At 36.0% G+C, this 22,445-nt stretch overlaps 1 protein-coding gene across 2 annotated transcripts; it reads left to right on the top strand.

Moving 5' to 3' along the window:
* Positions 1–15,122: 15,122 nt before the first annotated feature.
* On the top strand, positions 15,123–21,697 carry erich1 (glutamate rich 1). 2 transcript variants are annotated; one of them, XM_084392544.1, is made up of 7 exons: positions 15,123–15,199; positions 15,371–15,460; positions 15,580–15,720; positions 16,592–16,732; positions 18,206–18,571; positions 19,403–19,594; positions 20,959–21,697. In XM_084392544.1, exons 2-7 carry the CDS (start codon positions 15,442–15,444, stop codon positions 21,036–21,038), a joined length of 939 nt encoding a protein of 312 aa, XP_084248670.1. In that variant the 5' UTR covers positions 15,123–15,199; positions 15,371–15,441; the 3' UTR covers positions 21,039–21,697. The 2 variants fall into 2 exon arrangements, with proteins under 2 accessions (XP_084248670.1, XP_084248669.1); XM_084392543.1 differs by having other exon boundaries at positions 15,153–15,460.
* The last annotated feature ends 748 nt before the right edge of the window (positions 21,698–22,445 follow it).

Genomic DNA, 22,445 nt, shown 5'->3' with positions numbered 1-22,445 from the left:
GACAAATGCCCTTGCTGTCATAGTCATCTGCACACACAATACAGGAATGCATAATGAGCAAAAGAATATTTCATATTTATCAGGACACTTAATCTTGCCGTGTGGATTATGATGAGGCTGCATTAATGCATCTCCTGTAAGGTCTCTAGTTTGTAATGGCTGTGTTAGGGGAGGATATTGTGATCCCCTGTTCATTTCCTTAATTCTCTTTCCATGGCACACTCAAAATTCCACTGCAATAAACCCTACTTATAACCACACACATGGTACACTTTTGCTATCTAAATGGGGACATATCATTGACTTATTATTTTAAATACAACTAATTATAAACACTACAGACTAACCCACACCCTACTACAACAGAAAACGTTGTACTACACACACTCTTAAAAACACATAAACACACTTACAATCACCCTAAAGACCACAAGATCCCCTCATTACACAAAGGTACACACTGAAATAATTTTCTTAATCAGTATTTTAGTGCTGTTTTATGTATATTGAAACAAAAAATAAAATAATCAAATTTATCTGAGAATCCAAATTATTTAAGATAATTTTGAATTAAGTTTCTTTTCTGCAAATTGCAAACAAAAATGAAAATACTTAATTTAATATCTTATGTCATTTTACTTTCATTGTAGTTTCTATATGTTTACTGGAAAAATTAGTTCACACTTAAAGATCAAAAGTGTACAACAGCATAACACTAAAGGAAAAGCATAATGATAACTTTTTAATTGCCTATTCACTATAAGATAAACAGCAATGTACAATATAACAAATGCGTTTAGTTTTAGCTTTTAAAGTCCTCCAGTCCTCCTAGTCCTTTGTACTGCCAAGTACATTCACAAATGCTGGGCTTAATTATCTAAAATTAGTGTAAATGGTTACAATTAAATGGATGAAACTGTAAGTGCAAGAAGCAGGTACAATCCAAACACACTGAGTCATCAAATTAGGTCCTTCCCTCCACTAAACCTTTACTCAAAATCAATTTCTGCTCCAGGTTTTGCTCCAAATGTTGATTTTCAAACCCCAAAAGACACTTTTTTGGTCTATTCTGAGCCCTATGTGAAGCTGGATCTACATCAAAAGACCAACACTAGCCGAGTCAGAGTCTTTGGAACAGATGCACAGCGAGTACCTCAGTAAATCTACCTGCACAATCAATCACGTCAAATCTAAAACGTATACAAGCATGTCTAACACACAAACTGGTAGATCAGCATCTAGGTCAACACACCGTTAGCGGAAGGGCCTCTGGCTCTGGGCCTATACACACCATTGCATTTGAATGACAGGTGTGTGGTTTTACCTGTGTTCCTGTCTGGGAGGATACAGCAGTGTTGTTGCACTATGCTCAGCAGCACCTGTCAGGTGGGGAGAAGGATAGAGGCATCAGGGGAGGAGAGAGAGAAACGTAGAAATAAAAAAATGAAAATTAGAACAAGCATGCATGAAGGCACATGCAGTCTCAACAGCCATTAATTACAGGCAGAAGCTGTCAGGTCTAGAAAGCATTAAGTGGTGGTTTCCCTGCTGTGTGTGTGTGTGTGCAAGGCAGGAACGGCTGTGTGGGTGAAACATTTTATAACAAGAATCTCTTTACATGGATGTTAGGGAAGAATGAAGCCAAAACAGGAGATTACAACACAAATTTGTTCACTGAGAGAAAACAGAGGCCTCTCTACACACAAAATGATCCAATTCGACACCCTTGACATGTACATAAGATGAGAAAAGTGTGTTACAGTAGAGGATTAGGATACAGTAAATTGGGTCTTTACATTCATGCTGACTCAGATGTAACTCGGCCACACTTTTGTTCAGTAATTCCCATGTAAATCCAGCTTTCTTTCATACTTCCAGGTGTTTCTGGAAGCTCAGATGGTATTTGTATCTCTTCAAGGCCACAATTAAATAGTGCTCAAGTAAACTGCAAATAACAGTATTCTGTTTAATAATCATCATGTTCAGATGAAGCTTGGAAGTTTTAAAATGAGCAACAGTATTTGATTTTGTCTGTTCATATAGTTTTTATGATTTTGCCCTCTAAACAGAAACACAGAATGCAACTTTGAAAAGTTCCAGATCAGATTTTATGTGCAAGTATCCTTCACACTCTGAACCATTTATGCTGCTCATATTTTATGGTTATGCTGAATTTAACATATAAAACCATAAATCAATCTCCATTTAACAGCATTTCATATCTGCAGTCAAGCAGAACAAATTTACCCTCTTAAAGCAGATTGGAATGACGCTGCCATCTAGTGGCTGGGTGGCTTTGGCACTAGACTTTTTATCAGACAGCCAGACACACACTCAGTAGTACCATTGAGATACTAGTACAACAATCATCCGGTTTCATTTCTACAGAGTTTAATTGCTCAATTGGTTGGATACTAAGTGTCTCAGCATTATAATGTATCATAATCCATTTTCACAATTTAAAAAAAATCATGTAAGCTAGAAAATGTTAACTTGCTGACATTAAATTAGCAGCATTCACAACAACAATATTCAACACATCATAAAGAATAGAATAGAATAGAATAGAATAGAATAGAATAGTTTTTGGTCATGCTGCGCATTCACACTGCATCTGTCGATTCAGGTGCTCAGATGCTCCAACAGTACACAGCACACAAAAGAGTGAGTTAACCAATCAGCTGGAAAATTATCACTTGTGTTGGCAGAGATCAAATCAAGTAGACAGGACTGTTGGGTTTTGTGTTGTTTGTATGTGTGACAGAGATAGTGTGTGATAGAGAGAGAGAAAGAGAATGAAATTAAGTGTGTGCAGTGTGGATGAAAGAAAAGGGAAGAATGTTTGTTTCACAATGCCTCATTCCCGAAATAACTGTCTTCCATCTTACATGAATTGTATTTAGCTCATCAGAGGAAGCTTACAGAAAACGGCTTAACGTTTATGAAATAAGCAAAATGAGGAATCTGATTAGAACAGAGTTAATTCATATACCAATCGGTTGCAGGATATGCAACACACAGTAATCCTGGATTTTGAAGTTAGGAGTAAGGGGGGGCTGAATTTGCTATGTTGAGCTGAATCTTAAACATAAACCAGAATTGGGACTTTCTCAGTTCAGTTATTCTGAATTTCTTCATGCCTTCACCTTGTATTTAAGAAACACGTGTTCACTCTGATTCTCTGGCCCACTCCAAGAACAACTGCAGTTCTGTTGCCTGTCACTTTAAATGATTTAGGTTTTTAACAGGTGGATTCTGATTGGCTGCCATGTTTGTGTTTATTTCATGGAAATGCACATTTGAGCTTGAGTTGCAGATAAAATTAACTTTTAACAACAGCCTAAGTTGTATAGGGAACATTTTTAATATTCTACTCTTATTAAATGTACCATTGTTCTTCTATCTATAGTATCATACTGAACTGACCAACAGCTTCATTGATTATAAAAAGAGCGCTCTTTACTTGCTTTCTTTGTAATTCTTCGCAATTTGAAGAATTTTTTTGTTTTTCATGAGACTTCTTGACTTTTCTTTCTTCATACTTAAATACAAAGAAACTTTGTAAACTAAACTAAACTAAAACTAAAAATTCTTGATGATTTGCTATTTTATAACAGGGATTTCATAATTTATAAATATAAATGTAATAGCAAAACCCCCCCAAAAAAAAAAATATATATATATATATTAGGGAGTGGAAATGGGTAATGAGCCAATAAGCACCGACATATAGTGCCGTTGCGCTTCGGGCAACCCGGGTTCAAGTCCCGGCTCGCAGACCTTTCCCGAATCGTCCGTCCCCCCCTCTCTTTCCCACATCACTTCCTGTCCACTCAATACTATCCTATAACAATAAAAAGGCAAAAATCACCACAAAAAAACAAACAAACAATCAAACAAAAATGATAATTCAATAAACTATAACTGTGTTTAAAGAAAACAGGCAGCTTAAAATAGCTAGTATTAAATATGGTTAAATGTCAAAATAAACTCCAATATCATACACTGGAATTGTATGGGGTGGCCTGCTGTGACGTCACAATCACATTGCATTGTGGTCTATGGATCTGCCTTAAGTGTACATGTTGAGTAGACTCGCTCCCTCTGTCAAAATCGAGGAGTCGAGGCCGGGTCTGCCATAATAAACTTCCCTCGTCCACAACGAAATTTAACGCACTTCAAAATGGCGGTGGGGATTCACCCAAGGGGAAGTGCTTAAGGAAGTTTGAGTCTAAAAGTGGACTTAAACACAGCCTGCAATAAACCACTCTGAAATGCAGTTAAAGAGAATCTCAGGTGAACTCAGAGAAGACTCAGCTTAACTTCAAAGTTCTAGCTCTCAATCCAAATTCTGCATTCTCTAGACTACATCCTCAGAATGCTAATCAAGCTGTGGAACCTGTGCTTACAATTCAGATGAGCCATCTGAGAGCGAGGGCGAGAGTACTGAAATTGAAATCAAGAGGGAGAGGAGAGAGAGAGAAATTTCACGCAAGAGCAATTCCAAGGTTCCCCTGCACAGAAGAACAGACATCACAAACTGCATCCTGAAATAAAGCACAATAGTCAAATCAAACTCAAAGCAAATCAGAGAGAACTGCTGACCAGTCCTTGCAAAAGAACACACAGGAGCCCTGCTGATATTGACCAACATGGCCTTGCACTGATTTAAATAGGAAAGACTCTTAACTTTTATAAGTAGTTTAAAATTGTGTACTTTACTTTTACTCGAGTACATTTTAAGTGAGGTAACTACTTTTACTCCACTATTTTCCCTCCATTTGTGGTCTACATGCTGGTTTTAATTTTATTTTTATGCACCAACGTGATTAGCTATGAAGAGAGCAATCGGTCTTGTGACTCAAGTCAAATCCACAGCAGTAGATGGCACCAGCTGCTGTTAATCATGCCTGCTGTGAAAGGACATCCTTCAGGCATGATATCAACATTTAATTCTTCCTCTAATTTGAAGAAGCATGTTAAAGTAAATTTAGTACTAGATGAAATTTGACATTTGGCGCGAGGTTGCGGGTTTTTGCTTATAATGTTAATAACTCTCCCACAAGTGCCACGTTCATAATGCGGGGAATTCCCATTCCCAATTATTTACTTGAACATATACTGTAGAGAGTGATCTTCACTGCCGTGTCTCTCCCTCGCGATTTTGTACAATAATGAAAAATAATAAGTGTTGATTGTATAAATTAAATATAGATTCATTTTTCTTAAAGATGTGTTTTGTTTGATTAATATTAATGACATTACCTAATGAACGGATCCAATATAATGATACACATCCGATTTCTTTCTCATCTGTTTATGTTCCCTTAAGACATACCCAGCTGTGTTTACGAGAATACTTGCCGAGACGGACAAACACAAAATTATGTTAAAATATCAGTTCAAGCGCAAGAAGACATTGAAGAGAAATCAAATCGGTGTTCGAGTTCTCTTTCACTTAAATCGCTTGAGTAAATTGTCAAGACATGAGCAAATGATTAACTTTCACTCTATTATAGTTAAACTTAGCAATTAATAAGCAAATCACATGCGTGCCGAACCCTGGGGACTGGTCCGTACTGAAGGGTTACAAATTTTAAGAATCTATTTTAAATATGTTTTAGATCTGCTGATCCTACTCCCTCACATAACATCACATAAGAAAACTAAGAGTTGAACTGTGTGTGTGAATGTTACATAGTCTTAGTTCTCGTGACAATGTGTTGTTTATACCATTTGGGGAAGTCTTTAATCTTCCTACTGTGACCATGTGTTGTTTATACAATTTGAGTAGGTATAGTTATCTCAGTTGGGGGTAATTGCCTCTATTGTCATCCCTAAAGGCTGTGTGTAAGTTCAGCACCTAGGACAGCCCACTGAAATGCCTATAAAGAGACCATGAAAAGTTACATTAGTTAGATTATGTTGGAAGCACCGCAGCCACAACAGTACTGATCATGGATCAATTGCAACCCAAATGTTAAAGATATAATTTGGGGTTTTGAGAGAGGTTTGAAAGAGAAATAGGTGTAAATGAACATAAAAATCAACTTGTGAGGTGAAAGATCCAAGTGGAGAACAAAACAATCAAAAACAATGAAAATACATTGAAAATTCTCACCAGTCTGATGCATCACTTCCATTAATAAACCTGATTTCAACACCTCAGATAAAAACTGTGATGCATTCATTTCACATCTGAAAACATTCGTTTGAGATTAAGAAAATCTCAGCTAGGCCAAAGATTTGTTAACTTTATCAACACAGCAACTCAAGCTCTCACAGAAACAGCCAAGTAATGAAGAAATGAGGTTGGTGACGTGTGGGTACCTCCGCCGGCATCATACTGCACAAAATTAAATTGACTGTTTTCTTTAGAATTAATGAACCTCCTCTCTTCCCTGAGCTCCCAGAGCACGGGAACTGACACCGAGGAGCTAGCATCCCAGAACTCATTTTTCTGCCCAAACTAAAGTGCACTGTCACGTTCAATGTTCTGCTTAGTCGCCTGTGACGAGGATAAAGTGAAAAGAGTACAAAAAAAGAGAGAAAACTGACTCATAAACCCAAGGGTTTTCCTCTCATCTCAGATAAGATAACACATAGGAGTTCACCCAGCAAATACAAAAAAAAAGCCAATTAAAACTCATTTAACCATTTGAGACAGTCAGCAGATGTCATTGATGTAATCTATTCTGGACTCTAAGAGTGAGTTTAAGTATTCAATAATGAGAAAATAAAATAATGTATCTTCTTTTCTAATGTCAATGATCCATTTTTAGCTCAGCGATAAAAAAGTGGTTAAACAGCATGTCATTCTTCGATGCTGCTTACACCAACCGCAAATACTAAAGCACTTATGTGTATGAGGTATGCAATACAAAATGTTACATAGGTCTGCATGCATATATATTGTGATGTCTGCATGAATCCCCCCTAAATGGGACTTTTCCAGCTTTTTATATGCAAATCTATGCAGGATAATTGTTGCCGGGTCACTATTATCAGAGAGATATAAGCACTAAGCAGTATGTTATTCTTTTTCCAAATCCTTAAATAAATCATGAAAGTTAATTCTGTGGATAAATAACTCTCTGCCTCATTTCCAAAAGAACATCACTAAAACAACTAGATTTGCTCCAAGATAAATAATGTTATTAGCTTTATGTCATTTCATTACATATTTATTCAGGTCGTTGTAGTGTGGAGAAACTAAAGATTATCATAGTAAAATGATGTAGAAACATTCAAATCATTTCTGTTTACTCACACTAATATTATCAGCTGTAAACACTTTCAAATGAGGCTTTTCTCTTTTTACTATACTGTGTGGAGCATTTGCCTCACAGTCTCCAAAGTCTTTAACCACTTTTACTGCATAATTTAACAAATTCTTCAAGAAAATTGACAGATAAAACGCTTTGCAAAGGCCCCAATAATCTTTTTACCACTTTATGCATACCAATTGAACAGTATTTATGTGAAGTGTCTAATGTCACGATCACTGCGGTTTGTGTGCATGTAATCTGAAGAAAAACCCTCAACTGTTGTAACTGACTTGATTTCTCATTCATAAAACAAACATGCATGCATCTGGATACTATCTAATATATCAAACATACAATATATGAAATATATAGTGTGATAGAGAATCCATCTCTACAATAATCATTGCCCTAGCTGACCCTCTTGACACAGGACACCAGCTGGCTCATGGTAGAGAATGTGTGAAATCTCTGTGTAATCAGTGTGTGTACACTTACGGTGTGCTTAATCAGTGTGTATATAATCAGTGTGTCTAATCGCAGCTCTCTAAATTACTAAATAGCTCCAACTGTCACAATCAGGAAAAAAATAACACTGCCGCACAAGAAGATACTCTCCGTGTGCATGTGTTTGTGTGTGTGTGTGTGTCTCAGGCTTTCAGAACTCACTTTTTTTTCAGGCACCTCTTAATTCCCAGAGTAATCAGAGGAAGGCGGAGCTCTGAGACAGCAGCACTAATTACAGTGTTTTCTGGAGAAATGTTTCATGCTGTGGCCTTCACAAAATCCGGAGAGACTAAACAGTTTTAACCTACAGTCAGAGATGATAAGGTGAGAAACCACAAAAAGGGTGAGAAGTTGTAAAGAACTCTTGTGTAGACTGTTACTGTTTTTAGTTTTCGACTTAGAGACTCCAATCATGTAAATGTAAAAATAATATAATAGTAATTTTGAAATTAGCCTGTTTTGCCTTCATACCATTTTAATAATTATCTTTAACCTACACTGTAAAAAATGATTGTAATTTTAACAGTAAAAGACTGTAAAAATGCTACAGTGAAAAACTGTTAATTGGTTAACAGAAAGTTTCCGTACTATATACGGTAAATAACTGTGATAGATCTAATGGTACTTTTAATGTCATTTTACTGTAAAATACCGTTATAAAAATACAGTTTTTGGAAGTAAAAACGAACAAGTCATTGTATAATTTACAGTGAAAAAATGTAAATTGACATTCCCACAATTCCCTGCGTGACACTTCACATTTGATGTATTTTTGTTGAAATAACTATGTTTCGTCATAGTTTTCTTAGTTTTTTTATAATCAGTTATGTACATTAGGGTTTTATGTTACATTTAATGTTGTTAAATTAATGTTTATTGTATTTTTTAAATTTCATGTGTGTTACCATGATGGTGTTTAATGTTTGTGTGAATGACACTGTGCAGATTCTATAGATATTTTTATGAACTTTCTTGTGGAAGCACTACTTGTGATGAGCTTTGATTAATCATGTAATTCTCATTACTGCTGATATTATTGGTTTGTCAGTGTAATACTATGGTACAAAACAGATATTAATACTTTAATAGGTCGGTAATTTAACATTATATCATATTACTAAAATCCAATGTTAAATATACATGTTTAAAATGTTAAATTTACATGTAACTCCGTAAGTATGTTTACGGTGTGATGTGTTTTTTACAGTATTGTTCTGGTAACCACAGCTGCCAAAACAACGGGATTTTTTTTACAGTGTATTTTTTATTTTATTTTATTAATTTTTTTGTATTTCAATTTAAAATCTTTAGATTAAGTTGTATTAATTTTGTTAATAGTTGTTGTTTTTTTGTGAATCTATTTAGCTTCAATTTCTTTACGTAATCATTTTTGCACTTTAATTTAAACGTATTTTATATGTATAATTTTTAAGTTTAAAGGCCCTTGTCTTGACTGAGTCCGAAATTCGTGTCCGAAATTTTCGCACGTTAAAAAATAAATACGACCTCACGTTATGTTAATCACGCTTGTACACTGCCTCCGAAACTTTCGTCCGTCAAAAAAAAAAAATCGATTCCGGTTCAATTTTCTGCGTTTTTCGCATCCGTAGCAAGCATTTTGAATGTGTTTTGACAATTCAGAGCCACCGAACGAAAGCGAAAAAACGTGCATGCGATCATTTCGGACTCAGTGTGCAAGGGCTTTACGTTGTAAAAAAAAAATAATAATAATAACAATAATCTAACATCAACGATTAACTCATATGGTACAAATATATTGAGCATTCATACATTCTGGTAGGCTAATGTCAATCTGATCCTTCACTGTTAAGTATATTTTTCAAGCTAATGACCTTGGGGTCCTTGCACAGCACGGAAACATATTTCTGACCCTGCCTCATTAATTCATTCGTTTTTTTCAGTCATTAATTTTTGTGCCATCCTCTGGTCGTTTCCTGTACTTATCTTGCCATGCAGCAGAGCTTCCACAGAAGCACTAACACATGCCTGCATTATGAATGGGAAAAGTAAAAAAAAAAAATACTGTAGCTGCTGTTAAGCTGATGACACAAGCACACATGCGAGACACGAAAAGCTTCTTGTGGCTTGATGTCCATGAGTTCTCCTGTCATATCACGCTTTACCAGATATGAGCTAAAAATAAAGGCAATCCCATGGAGTGTTTTATTCAAAAGGCTCCAATTCCGAAATATTTATGGGAAAAGAACAACAGAGGAACCTGCATCATGATCCACATCATACACTGTAACTAGTAGGGATGCACCATTGTAGTATGGTTAAATATCTAGTTTAGTGCTCATCATCATTATACAAAAATATCTGTTCGCAGAAAGTTGTGATCGACCAAAAAGTATTAAGTATTAATATATTATAAATCTGTACTGTTTTGTCTTTTTTTCTTTCTTTTAAACAAACACATTAAACTCTGATCTAGAATTTTAGTGAAATGAGCCATAAAAGAGTATACATCCATAGCCTGGGTGCCAGCCCGAACCCCGCCCACAACATTTTTTGGTCGGGAAGTTCGGTCTGGACTCGATCCGTTGAGGAGTAATTATGCTCGGCTCCCAGAAGACCGAGCCAATCAAATTGCCAGGGCGGGCTTTAATCGATGATGGACAGATGATCTGCGGTTACGTAATCACCCATGTCACCAAAGAGCGCTTGATTTGAATTAGTTTACAACAAAGAAGACTGCCGCTGGAGAATTGAGATTTCACGAGTTCACACTTGCAAATAAGTCAGATAGAATAAATGCGTATATTAGATTTCACGAGTTCACACAAATAAGTCAGATGCGTATATGATGTGCTGTCCAAGGAGGGCTGTGGGCTCGGTAGCCATACTCCCCCCGGTATTCCTGGTTGTGAGAGAACAAGCCAAGACAAGAGTGAGGATTCGGGGTGGTGGAGGGATGCTGAAAAACTGTCAAGGAGTGTTAGGTAAGTTGACAGAGTGAATATATGCTTCCTCATGCTGATATAGGGTAACGTTAGACATGGTATTGTTTGATGACAAGTTGATATTGGATTGATTATTTGTACGTGTTCCTCCCGAACTTTGTTTATGAAACATCATGTGTAGATTCCGCCATCGCGTCTGTTATAGAAGATATCCACAGCGCATTCATTTTAAAAGAGGAACAGAGAGCCGCGACATTTTGTTGGTTGAAAATATGAATGAAGAACATGCGTCATTTACTCCGTTGCTCTGATTGGTTGTAGGTCTATCCAATTGAGTGCAGAGTTTTGTTTTTTTCTGGTTCAGTTGAGACACGCCCCATAATTAAAGTCCTATGGAGCAGTATGTATCAGACTCACATTCTGACTAGAATATGAGTATGACGAAGTCAGGCTAATACATCCATAGTAGAGCTGCACAATTCTGGATAAATTGAGAATCACGATTTTTAGGTTAAAATAAAGATCATGATTCTCCAATGATTATGAATAGAAAACTACACAAAATAACATGTAATTTACTAGCAGTTCTGACAAAATGTCAATTGCTGCACTCTATGTAAAAAATATTTTAATAATTTGAATGACTTTTTTATTGGTTTGAATGAATGATTCAATGACTCACTCAGAAGGACTTCACTTGTTTTACTGGATGAATCAGCATTTTTGAATGAATCTCTTGAAAGAATGATTCAATGACAAATACATTTTTTAAACAGTGACTTTTCACCACCTACTGGTGAAATTATGTAATTTATGCAATCTTTATTTGAAGCGTCAAGTTACATTCAAAAGGCGATTTACTCTATTTTGTTTCCCATCATAGAATTCAGTGTTTATATCTGAATCTATACGATACGATTTTATCCCAGTACTTCTGTGATCATTTGAATTATTGTAACACAAAAATAATGATATTGTGATTTTATTTGTAAAGCTGTTTGTGAATGATTTTGTTTGTTTCATACCCATACATGACAACTGCTCTCTCTGGGACCGCGGAAGCACCAACGCAGATTTGAATCGCTGTGATCGCACTGGTCAAAGGTTTACGCGTTAGCCGAATCGTTGTCATTTACTGTAGGAATGAGATCACGATCTTTTAACGATTAAACGTGCAGCTCAATAAATGTTGGACTGACACCTGTACTTTTGAAAGCCTACAGAGAAAAAAAACATACTGTGTGAATTGGAAAAAAAATTACATAACATTATTTGCTTCCAATATCGGACTGAACCTTCTAATTATGCTGAAAAATAATACAAATACTAATATTAAACTATAGCGATATGATAAACAAATGCTAATATTGGCATAGCAAGTATAACAAATTTCCACACCTGTCTTCAACCTATTCTGAGTCACTGAACTGAATAAATTATTTTGTAAAATATTTACAGGTAAAGCAGCTATAAGAAGCTTTAATAAACTCTCAGCATGGCCCACAGAACCCTACAGATCCTCAGTTAAATGTGCTGTCTATCAGCATAAGTGCAAGGTAGAGAAGGCTGATTCTGCCCGTCTGAGTTATTTCTGTAGAGCTGGTGTTTGAAACTGCAAATGAATGCTGCACCCCGCACTTACATTGACAGACAGCTGCATCTGGGAAGCTTTGTACTGCATCTGCTGCTGGCTTATGTAATATGTTTAAAAATGGGCATCTTAGAGTCATTTTAGAGAACAGCTTAGATAATGGATGCGTATTTTGTCAAATTTGCTCTATCGCAGTCACACACAGACACACATTTGCACTGTGGGATAGAAAGCGCTCTTTCAATCCTTAAGATTTTCAGGAAAAAGCTACACAGCCTTATCCCAACAGCATCAATTAACTGGACTGAGGTGTGAATGACATTTTGGGTGACAACAAATGGGATTTTTTAATTTGCAACATTGTATTAGGGATGACCTGATATTGAATAATTAGCCTATATTATGCCAGATAACCGATAAATGCCCAATAATTAAATTCTACGCTATTTTTTATAAATAATTTTTTTTTTTTAATTATTATAAACTAAAATCAACTGTTTTAAACGCTACAAGTGAATTTAGGTACAGTTTTGAAAAGGGATATTCATTTTGAGATGTGCAAAAGATTCTTAGGCCTGGTTTCAGAGTCAGTATGGCAAGACAGTTTAACATTTAATCCTTAAAACCTTAAATTGGTACTAGTACTTATTTATTAGATACTAGTACTTATTCATTAGTTACTAGTCCTTATTATTAGATACTACTAGTACTTATTCATTCAATACTAGTACCCATTAAATAGATACTAGTTCTTATTTATTAGATTCTAGTACTTATTTCAATAGTGACTTGTAACTATTCTTTTATTACTAGTAACACATTTTACATTTTTGCTATTGACTTATATGGGGATCTGTCATTCAGATATCAACTATTCAATTCTGACTAGTATGTATTCCAATTGTGACTAGTACGTATTTATTAGATACTAGTAGTTATTCATTAGGTACTAGTACTTATTTTTAGATACTAGTACCTATTACTAGATACTAGTACTTGTTCAATAGATACTTGTACTTAGTCATTAGATACTAGTACCTATTAAATAGATACTAGTACTTATTCAATAGATGCTAGTACCTACTTATTTGATACTAGCATTTATAGTATTAATACCATTAAAAAGGTAGGCTATTATTATATTGTTATTATAAAAACGGCTTTCTGCAATTCAGTCCATTTCCTGTGTCATCTCTTTTTGATATGTTGTTGGTTCATTAATATTCAACATATTTGCATACTGATTATTTAAATAATACTAGTATCTATTAAGGTAAGGATATCTTTGATCTAAAATGTTACTAGTAACTAAAAAATAAGCACTACTTCTATTTTTTCTTAACAAGTTAGGTATAATTAAATACTAGACACTATTGGAATAAGTACTAGTATCTAATAAATAAGAACTAGTATCTAATGAATAAGTAGTATCTTTAAAAAGGTACTAGTACCTTAGGAATAAGAACTAGTATCTAACGAAAAGGCACTAAGGTACCTAAAAATAAGCACTAGTAGCTAATGAATAAGTACTAGTACTTAATGGAATAGATACTAGTATCTAAAAAATAAGTACTAGTAGCATGAAAATAGATATTAGTGGTTTTAAGGATTAAATGTAAAAACGGTTTGCCATAGAGACGGGTCTTAAATTAAACCAGGATTACGCCTTAGTTTAATTAGGACATTTAAGTAGCTTTTATAAACTTGTCTTAGAAAAAAACATTACTGGTGTGCATCTTGAGACAAAACAAAGGCACTGACATATTTTAAGATATGCCAGTACATGTTGCTTCAGTTAAAACAGCTCAAACATGCTTTTTAGTCTGGGAATAGGCTTAAGCTTTGTCTGTGAAACTGGGGGATTGTGTAGCTTTTAAGTGAGAGTTAGATGATTGTAAAGGTAATCTAAAAGTAAAAATAACGTAAATCTGCATGTACAATTAAATACCCAACATAATGTTATTCTAATAAATTACAAAGAAAATCTCTAATATCACTCATTATCCTAATCAATATAGTGATAGAGTGTATCTTTAGTGTATCTATTTACAATTTAATATCTTCCCAACATTAAGAAAGGGGATGTCCCACTGTCACCCCGAATTTTAGTGGTAGATCAATGTAGGCCTAATTGTTTTAATTACCAATTCTTAAAAAGTTTACATTTATAAGTTAATGTAACCTAATATTGGGTGACTATAAAGTGCATATCAGTGAATGTTTACATATCAGTCTGAACTAGCAAAATGTTCTTTGAGGTAGACATATTTAAACTTACGTTCATAATAAGATGGATAATTAGCAGTTTTGAAAATTGCACTCCAGTTGACCCACACCCAGTTAGGCTATACACAGAAACGGGAAGAAGTTGTTTACAAGTCAATATCAATGTTCAAGAATGAACAATCTGAGCAAACTTGAGTATTTTTCGGAATTCAAATAAAATAACATAAAAGGCTAAATTAAATTAATAACAAACCTAAATAAGCAAAATATCTGTTGAATCCGACAGGTGAAAATGTCACGCCTTCTCTCATCAGGTATGTGATGTAATGCTGAGCTCTGCATCCCGCGCGCCGCCGCACACAAGCTCGTTAGAGTAGAGTGGACTTTTTTGTTTTCTTCTCCACCTTTCAAAAAACACGCATGCAGAAATTGCTCAACGTACCTTCTTCCACGCTGACATTCTAGGTATTCGTTGAGCTTGCGGCTACATGGTGAGGATGCAGCGAAGTTTTGAGAGTGCATGTGCTTAGCAGTCGCTCGCCGCCCCGCGGGTGCAGATGCGGCGGTCCCCCGGAGGTGATGTAGCGCTTGTCCACGCCGCTGGATGGCGCAGTTCAGGACGCTGCACGTTCAGGCGCCATCATGATGAGGTCGGAAATACAACAATACAGGGAAAGAAACTGACGGTACTTTCTTTACATTATTATGACATATGTGTGCGATTTTAAAGCTCTTTTTTTTATATATTCCCTTCATGTTAAGTCCTGGATTCTTATTAAATGTGTAAAATAGACGGTTGACCTGATTTGCGCTTTATCATCTAACGTACTAACCCAGCCACTGTTTACACCTATCAGAAAAGTGTAATGGAGTGTAATTTTGTTTACGATTGAGGAAAAAAATGTCTTCATGATTCTCAGCCGCTGTTATGTCTGTCAGAAAAGAAGGTAAGAAGAGAGCATTGAATAAAAGTGTATGACTTGTGCTCTGCACGTGTTTTTATTGTTGACATGTGTTGACACACAAGAACACAACGTGTGTGTGTATGTGTGTGTGTGTGTGTTAGTATTCCAGTCCAAGGTCCTGCAAAGATTGTATCCTGCATCCCAAGAGCAGAGTGTGCTGCAACCTGTTTCCCAGGAGCAGAGCATACTTGTACCTGTGCCACCTGTGGAAAGACCTCAGTACATCCCACCCAAAAAGTCAGGTTGGAGTTTGCTTTATGCTTAAGTCCTTAAACTTTTATGGTGCCCCTTTTATGCTATTTTAAAGGTACCTAGTTTTGTTTTGGAGGTCTCCTACCATAGGTTTACATGCATATAAGAAAAAAGAAAGAAAAAAAAATCATTTCTCATAACATACATTGCAGTATCACCTCTTTTATCACAGTGCCTGAAATGGTACGATAAATTAATCTGTCTTTCTAAGCCACTCCTTTCCCGAGAGCCAACTCTGCTCTGACTGGTCAGATGGCCCAGTCTGTTGTGATTGGTCTACCACTTAAAGCGCATGGCGGAAACAAAGCGCCTACTACTATATCTGAATTTCAGCTCTGGAGGCTTCATTAGAACTTGTATACAGTAACAGTAACAATGGCAATGGTGTACCATATCTATTTGAGCTTGAGTCCTCATCCTTGGAACTGCATGCAAAGTGGTTTTGCTTTCGCAGTGTCTTCGTGACATGTCGATAACATGAACCAAACTCTTCCAGGCCTCAGCTACATCTGCAGTGTTGTGTTTGAAGGGTTTAAGTAGACATTGTTGACGGACAGCCAATTAAGACGATAGGCAGTTTATGCAAATTTGTTACAAACCTACATAGGTTTGTGCAGGAAATAAGACTGGAATTACTGACGACTTGTTTCAGGCAGTTCAGAATCGGTTCTTTCTTTTGGGAGACAATAACTCCATTTCTTGTGCACTTTAGTCTTTGAAAATTTGCAGACATTTTACATTTACAAATAGCTATATATAATATAAAACACTACATGGAAGGTAATATCCGAAAAAGCATAATAGGAGCACTAACAGGGGACTTGACTGCTTGTTCACCCTTTCTTTCTCTCCCTTTCTTAGGTAATGAGAAAAGTACAGCTGTACCAGGAAAAAAGCTCTACACTGTACTTCCTCCTCCTCAAGGCCACCTGATCACTAGCGGGGATGATCCTGTCATACTGTCCAATCCAGATTCCGTTGACTCTGAGAATAGCCCAGTCGGTGAGTTGGTTATTTGATTTCTCTTTCAGTCACACATTCCCAGTATGAAATGGATTCCACTAGTTGCTGTGAAGTGATCCTAGTAATCCCTGTAAATAATCATTAGTCACTGCAGATTATATTAGCCAGTCTGCAGCTGTATCTTGATATCCTGATTGATATTTTACTTGTTTTTTACTAAATTGTTTTTTAAATTTTGGGTGATTTTTTTCTGTTTATTTTAATTTGCAACTCCTGTTGTGGATCCAAATGATCAAATCGTTTGATTCAGGGGAGCATATTAGCCACAGCACCCATGATAAAAAAAGAACCTCAGAAATAACATCCTTATTCATCAGGAAAACTGTTTGGATTTATCATCTACACAAACACAAAATTAGTCATTTCTGTGTTTAATTCGCACAAATATCACGGAACCAAAAGGAATCAGACCGTTTGAGATATTTGATATGCCCTGATCATTTGTGATATTTCATTGTGGCCAAATTGATACATGCTTTTTCCTGCTTCCTGATGTATTTATACAGGTAGGACAAGCCAAATCAAGGGTTTAACAAAATTAGGGTCTGTTGTAACATCCTTTTTGGGTAATTGTACTATATGACATTAAATTTTAATCACACCGAAAATATTTATTGACAAAACCAAGCACCTCCTCTATACGAAGTGACATTGTTGAATCTTTTATTACACATTACTCATCCAGCATCATGAGTCTTTTAGTCCAGGTGTCGTATTTGTGATTTGGCTTAGTGTGCATGTTATACTTCTTTCCTCTTTCACTAAAAAGCTCTGTATATTTCTTCCTCCTACTGTCTTTTTGTTGCTATTGATCTGAATAGACCTCAATAGACCTGCAGAGCAGCAATAACTTCGTTCACAAGCTCTCTCTCTCACACACACACACACACATACTGTCCATGTTATTGAGGCCTTTCCTCATCCCTCCTTTATTGCAAAACGGTCTCATTGTATGAGCTGTATGCTGATGAGCTGAATCTTTGCTTCCTGCGGTGTGTCACTCAGATGTGCGGTCAGTTTCTCTGCTCTGAATACAGATGAAAAAAATCAATAGCTCAGCACAACTCAGTGTGTTTGTATAGTCCTAAGGAGCTCGAAAAGCCTGCAGAAAACTCCTGAAAGGGCAAAGGGGTGTGTGTGTGTGTGTGTGTGTGGTGCACTATCCACTCTGGTAATTGCCTCTTATACAGCATGAGCACATTTTTTGTAGGATGCTTTTTATTTGAAAGAGTCTACCAAGAGCATAAATGTAATGAGGCTGTAACTGATGTCATTCAGTTGTTATTGTGTATTTATTTAAATCCGTTCATGACAAATCAGTCACATTAAACCTCTTTTTCCAGATAATGGAGCCCAATGCTTGTCGGATTTAAAACCCCCTTTGTAATAATTCTAATACTGTGAGAAAGTCCATAATCCTCCTCACCAATGAGCCATTTTTGAATCTTTCAGATGCAGATGACCATGAGTTACATAAGAAGAGGAAAAGGAGGAGAAAGAAAAAAGTGTCTCCCATTACTTCAGCCAAGGTATCCACCCCTCCAGCAGAGGGTGCTGTACAGGGCCAAACAGATGCTGTGCATCCCAGCGATGAAGGGGACGCTGGAAGCTCATTGAGCATAGAGCGGCTCAGCAAGAACAGAAAAAGGAAGATGAAGAAGAAACGGCACAAAGAGAAACTCAACGCTCTTGGACTGGTGCCTCATGTGAGAGCTGTTGAGTTTACATACGCACAGAGTGGACATGGAAATTCAGAGGAGGTGCTCGACTTCCTTCGTACCACACAGGAGATCTACCTGTCTGATCGCAAGTCCTCTGGTATAGCATTTTACTATAGCATAACTTTTTTCTATGTTGAAGACAAATAAAAAGTACCATTCCAAATTTTGGGGTTGGTAAGATTTTATGTTTTTGAAAGAAGTCTTTGATGGTCACCAAGGTTGCATTTATTTAATCAAAAGTTCAAAAGAACACAATTTTTCTGATATGAAAAAGCTTTTGTAACATACACTGCCATTCAAGAGTTTGGGGTCAGTAAGAATTTTTTTTTTTTTTTACTTTTATAATACTAATACTTTTATTCAGCAAGGATGCATTAAATTGATCAAAAGAGACAGTAAAGACTGTTACAAAAGCTTTCTATATCAGATAAATGCTGTTCTTTTGAACTTTCTATTCATCAAAGAATTTTTAAGAAAATGTGTACAACTGTTTTCAACATTGATAATATGAATAAATGTTTCTTGAGCAGCAAAACAGTATATTAGAATGATTTAGAATGAAGGATCATGTGAAACTGAAGACTGAAAATTCAGCTTTGCCATCACAGAAATAAATTCCTTTAAAGTAGAAAACATGATTTTAAATGAAAAAGAAAGTAAAATATTTCACAATATAACTGTTTTTGGTGTATTTTGGATCAAATAAATGCACCCTTGGTGAGCAGAAGACACTTCTTTTAAAAACATAAAAAAATCTTACCGATCCAAAACTTTTGATACGGTGTGTGTGTGTGTGTGTGTGTGTGTGTGTGTGTGTGTGTGTGTGTGTGTGTGTGTGTGTGTGTGTGTGTGTGTGTGTGTGTGTGTGTGTGTGTGTGTGTGTAAAAGTAATGAGATAAACATAATGTATTGCTACTCTTCTTTTCAGGCTCCTGTGTAGAAAGTGGACCTGCTCTCTCCCTCACTCCAGCTGAGACTCTGTTCTCTCGTCTGTCTGGTAGGACGCTGCCCCCTGCTGAGATCTCCAGGCTGTGTGGACTCAGGGCTCTATTGGTGAATAATGAAGAGCAGTTAAAATCACAGCTGCAAGAATTCAGGGACACAAGTATATTGCCTGCAGGTGAGTGAGGGCACTTGGACCTCCCATGTCTGAACATCAACCATGTGTGTTTTTGTTTTATAGTAATAGTTGCAAACAACAGAATATTGATTTCACTGCCAAAAGACTAAAAATGCCCACTAATACACAAGCTACTATCATGCAAAAGTTTGGGGTCATTAATAAATATATATATAAATGTAATTGTTTTAAAGTAATTAAAAAGTGACAGTAAAAACATTTACATTGTTGAAAATTTTTTTTTTTTTAAATACATCAAAGTATGTATCATGTTTCCACAAAAGTATTAAGCGGCACAACTGTTTTCTACATTGATGATAATAATAATAAAACAATATTCTTGAGCACCAAATCAGCATATTAGAATAATTCAAGAAGGATCATGTGACACTGAAGATTGGAGGGATGGTGAGCCTTCCATCAGAGGAATAAATTACATTTTAAAATATAGACGACACTTATTTTTAAATAGTATTTCACAGTAATACTATTTTTTATGTATTTTAGATCAAATGAATGCAGACCTCAATATTTTGAATGGTGGATGTATATTTTTTTATATATATATATATATATTTGTCTTTTATTTGCATGACTTTAACTGGATGCCACTCACTTTAAGAAGGTCATGTGATGATAACTTTTCAAATGTTTATTGTTAAATAATGCTTTTCACTATGCAGCTTACAATGTATGTTGTGCAACAGTCAGTAAGTTCGATTCTCAACATACCCAAAGTATCAATCAAGAAAAATCTGCAGCATATTTCTAGCAAACTTTTGGCTTTATATGCATAAAAAACCAATAACAATTTTGTGTGTTTACATTGAATAGTGGGTTTTTTGGCCTTACTTTTCACGTATGTGTGTTTGTGTAGTCAGATTAGACCTTAATAAGATGATCAGTGTTTTACTAAGGAGCTACAAGCACCCAGCGGATTCACAACATTCTGCACAGGTGTCCATGGTGACTCCTAAACATAGCCTCCATCTCCACAACAACCACAGGAGACATAACATTTATACATTTTTTCCCCCATACACCATTATTTCCACCAGTAATTGCAGTAGGCCATTAATGTTACTCTGCAGATATGCGTTTTCCCTCAGATGTCCTAATAACAAAAAAATGTATGGGAATCTAGGTCCAATAGTGCATTTCAATAAAGCGGTACTTTTTATTTTTTATTTAGCCCTTATTTGACCAGGTTGGTCCTGTTGTGATTTTAATCTCTGGCCAAAATATCAGCCAAATCCAGACAGTAGTAAACATAAATTCATGATACCTAAGCAAACAACATAAGAACACACATAAATATGGGCAAATGTTACATTTAGATGATCTTTCTCTTTCTCGTTTTACAGATGAGGTTTCAGTGGTATGTGCTCTTATTGAGTATTGGCTTACAGAGATTCTGCCCATACAGAGAGAGCAGAAGACATGACGTCCCCAGATTCAGATCCTAAGAGGAAAACGACTGTGAATAACCAGCAGGTCTCTGATTGTAATATCTCATAATATCTCATCAGTCATGCTGTTTTATAGTCAAGGAATTCAAGAAACTCAGGAGCAAATTGCTGCAGCAACAATTTGCATACCTTTTAAAGACCCAGCATGATACATTCTAGTTTATTTTCCATTCACAATATTAATTACTTATAAAAAAGATTTTTTACACATTTTCTGCCGCTAATTTTTTTATCATAGGACACAAATACACTCTCACAGCTGTTCCAGAAAGTATGTTTCAGCTATCCAAACACTAGAGTATTATTATTGACCGTGACGCTGGATCACCGGTCTTCCACAGCTCATTATGAGGACTCCGTGGTTTAGCGTCTTAGCAGCTAATTACATTAACATCAGGACGTCAGCAGCCCCTCACTGATCTCAGAGACTGTTTAGATCATGACATTTAAGCTTTTACTCACTAGACTGCTCATTTCCCCAAAACAAAGCCTCATTTAGTTTTTTTTAGTTTTTTTTTTCACATTGTAATGAGTTACTTTGGGGCATCAATGTGAAAAGCCACTGTGACTATCAGTGTGACTTGAAAATTTTCTTAGTGCAGCTATAAAGATATTAAAGTTTTATTTCAATTCACGAGATAAACATGTGTCCTTCTTTCCATTGATTGTTTGATATACCTACCTGCATTAAGTGCAGTGCACGACATACAAAGATCCATTGATACGGATACAATGGCTTATCCATGACGTCAAGGAAGAATGACTTTAACTAAACAAGCATCTCTAGACAGCCAGACAGATACTCAAGGCAACCCACAGCATGGGGTTTGATGCCATTATAGGATCACATGGATCTGGGTTGTCTCAGACAGAAAATAAGTTTTTTTTTATTGCTTCCCATTAGGTTACAATGTTTAGAAATAATAACCCTTCTGTATCTCTGAGAAATGTTTTCTTCCGCCAGCTGGAATATGAGGCGGACGACACAGCAGGTGTGATGGTGAAATTATAGCAGCTGAAAAGAACAAAATATCATCTTGTTTTAGCACTAAGCGCAGCATATCATCACACTAAATGCTCACTGCAGCTTTAATATCGCAGTTTATTGATTTACGATTTATATATCATATCCACTCAAAAGATGAGAGGCAATCCTGCAAAGAGGTGGAGCAAATATCTGCCAGTCATAAATGCTCGGAAAAGCAATTTAATTTAAACGTACTAAATGATCTGCCACCGACTGAGGTCTGTTTGTTTAACAGGTCCTCATAAAGAACAAGATTTGTCGGTCCCCAGTGAGGCCTTCAACTCACAGACTGATATAACATTGTGTGGCTAAAGGGTCTATAGGACTGTGTTGGGAAAGACAATATTCTGCTGTC

Source organism: Rutilus rutilus (assembly GCF_951802725.1).
Source record: "Rutilus rutilus genome assembly, chromosome: 21".
Classification (NCBI taxonomy): Eukaryota; Metazoa; Chordata; class Actinopteri; order Cypriniformes; family Leuciscidae; genus Rutilus; species Rutilus rutilus.
Note: the sequence above shows the minus strand (reverse complement) of the source record. Positions and strands in the feature narration are given on the sequence as shown.

Bases quoted from the DNA above. Each gene is read 5' to 3' on its own strand.
- erich1 (XM_084392544.1), top strand. The intron at 18,572-19,402 runs GTATAGCATTTT...TCTTCTTTTCAG, and splicing joins GTCTGATCGCAAGTCCTCTG to GCTCCTGTGTAGAAAGTGGA. The intron at 19,595-20,958 runs GTGAGTGAGGGC...CTCGTTTTACAG, and splicing joins CACAAGTATATTGCCTGCAG to ATGAGGTTTCAGTGGTATGT.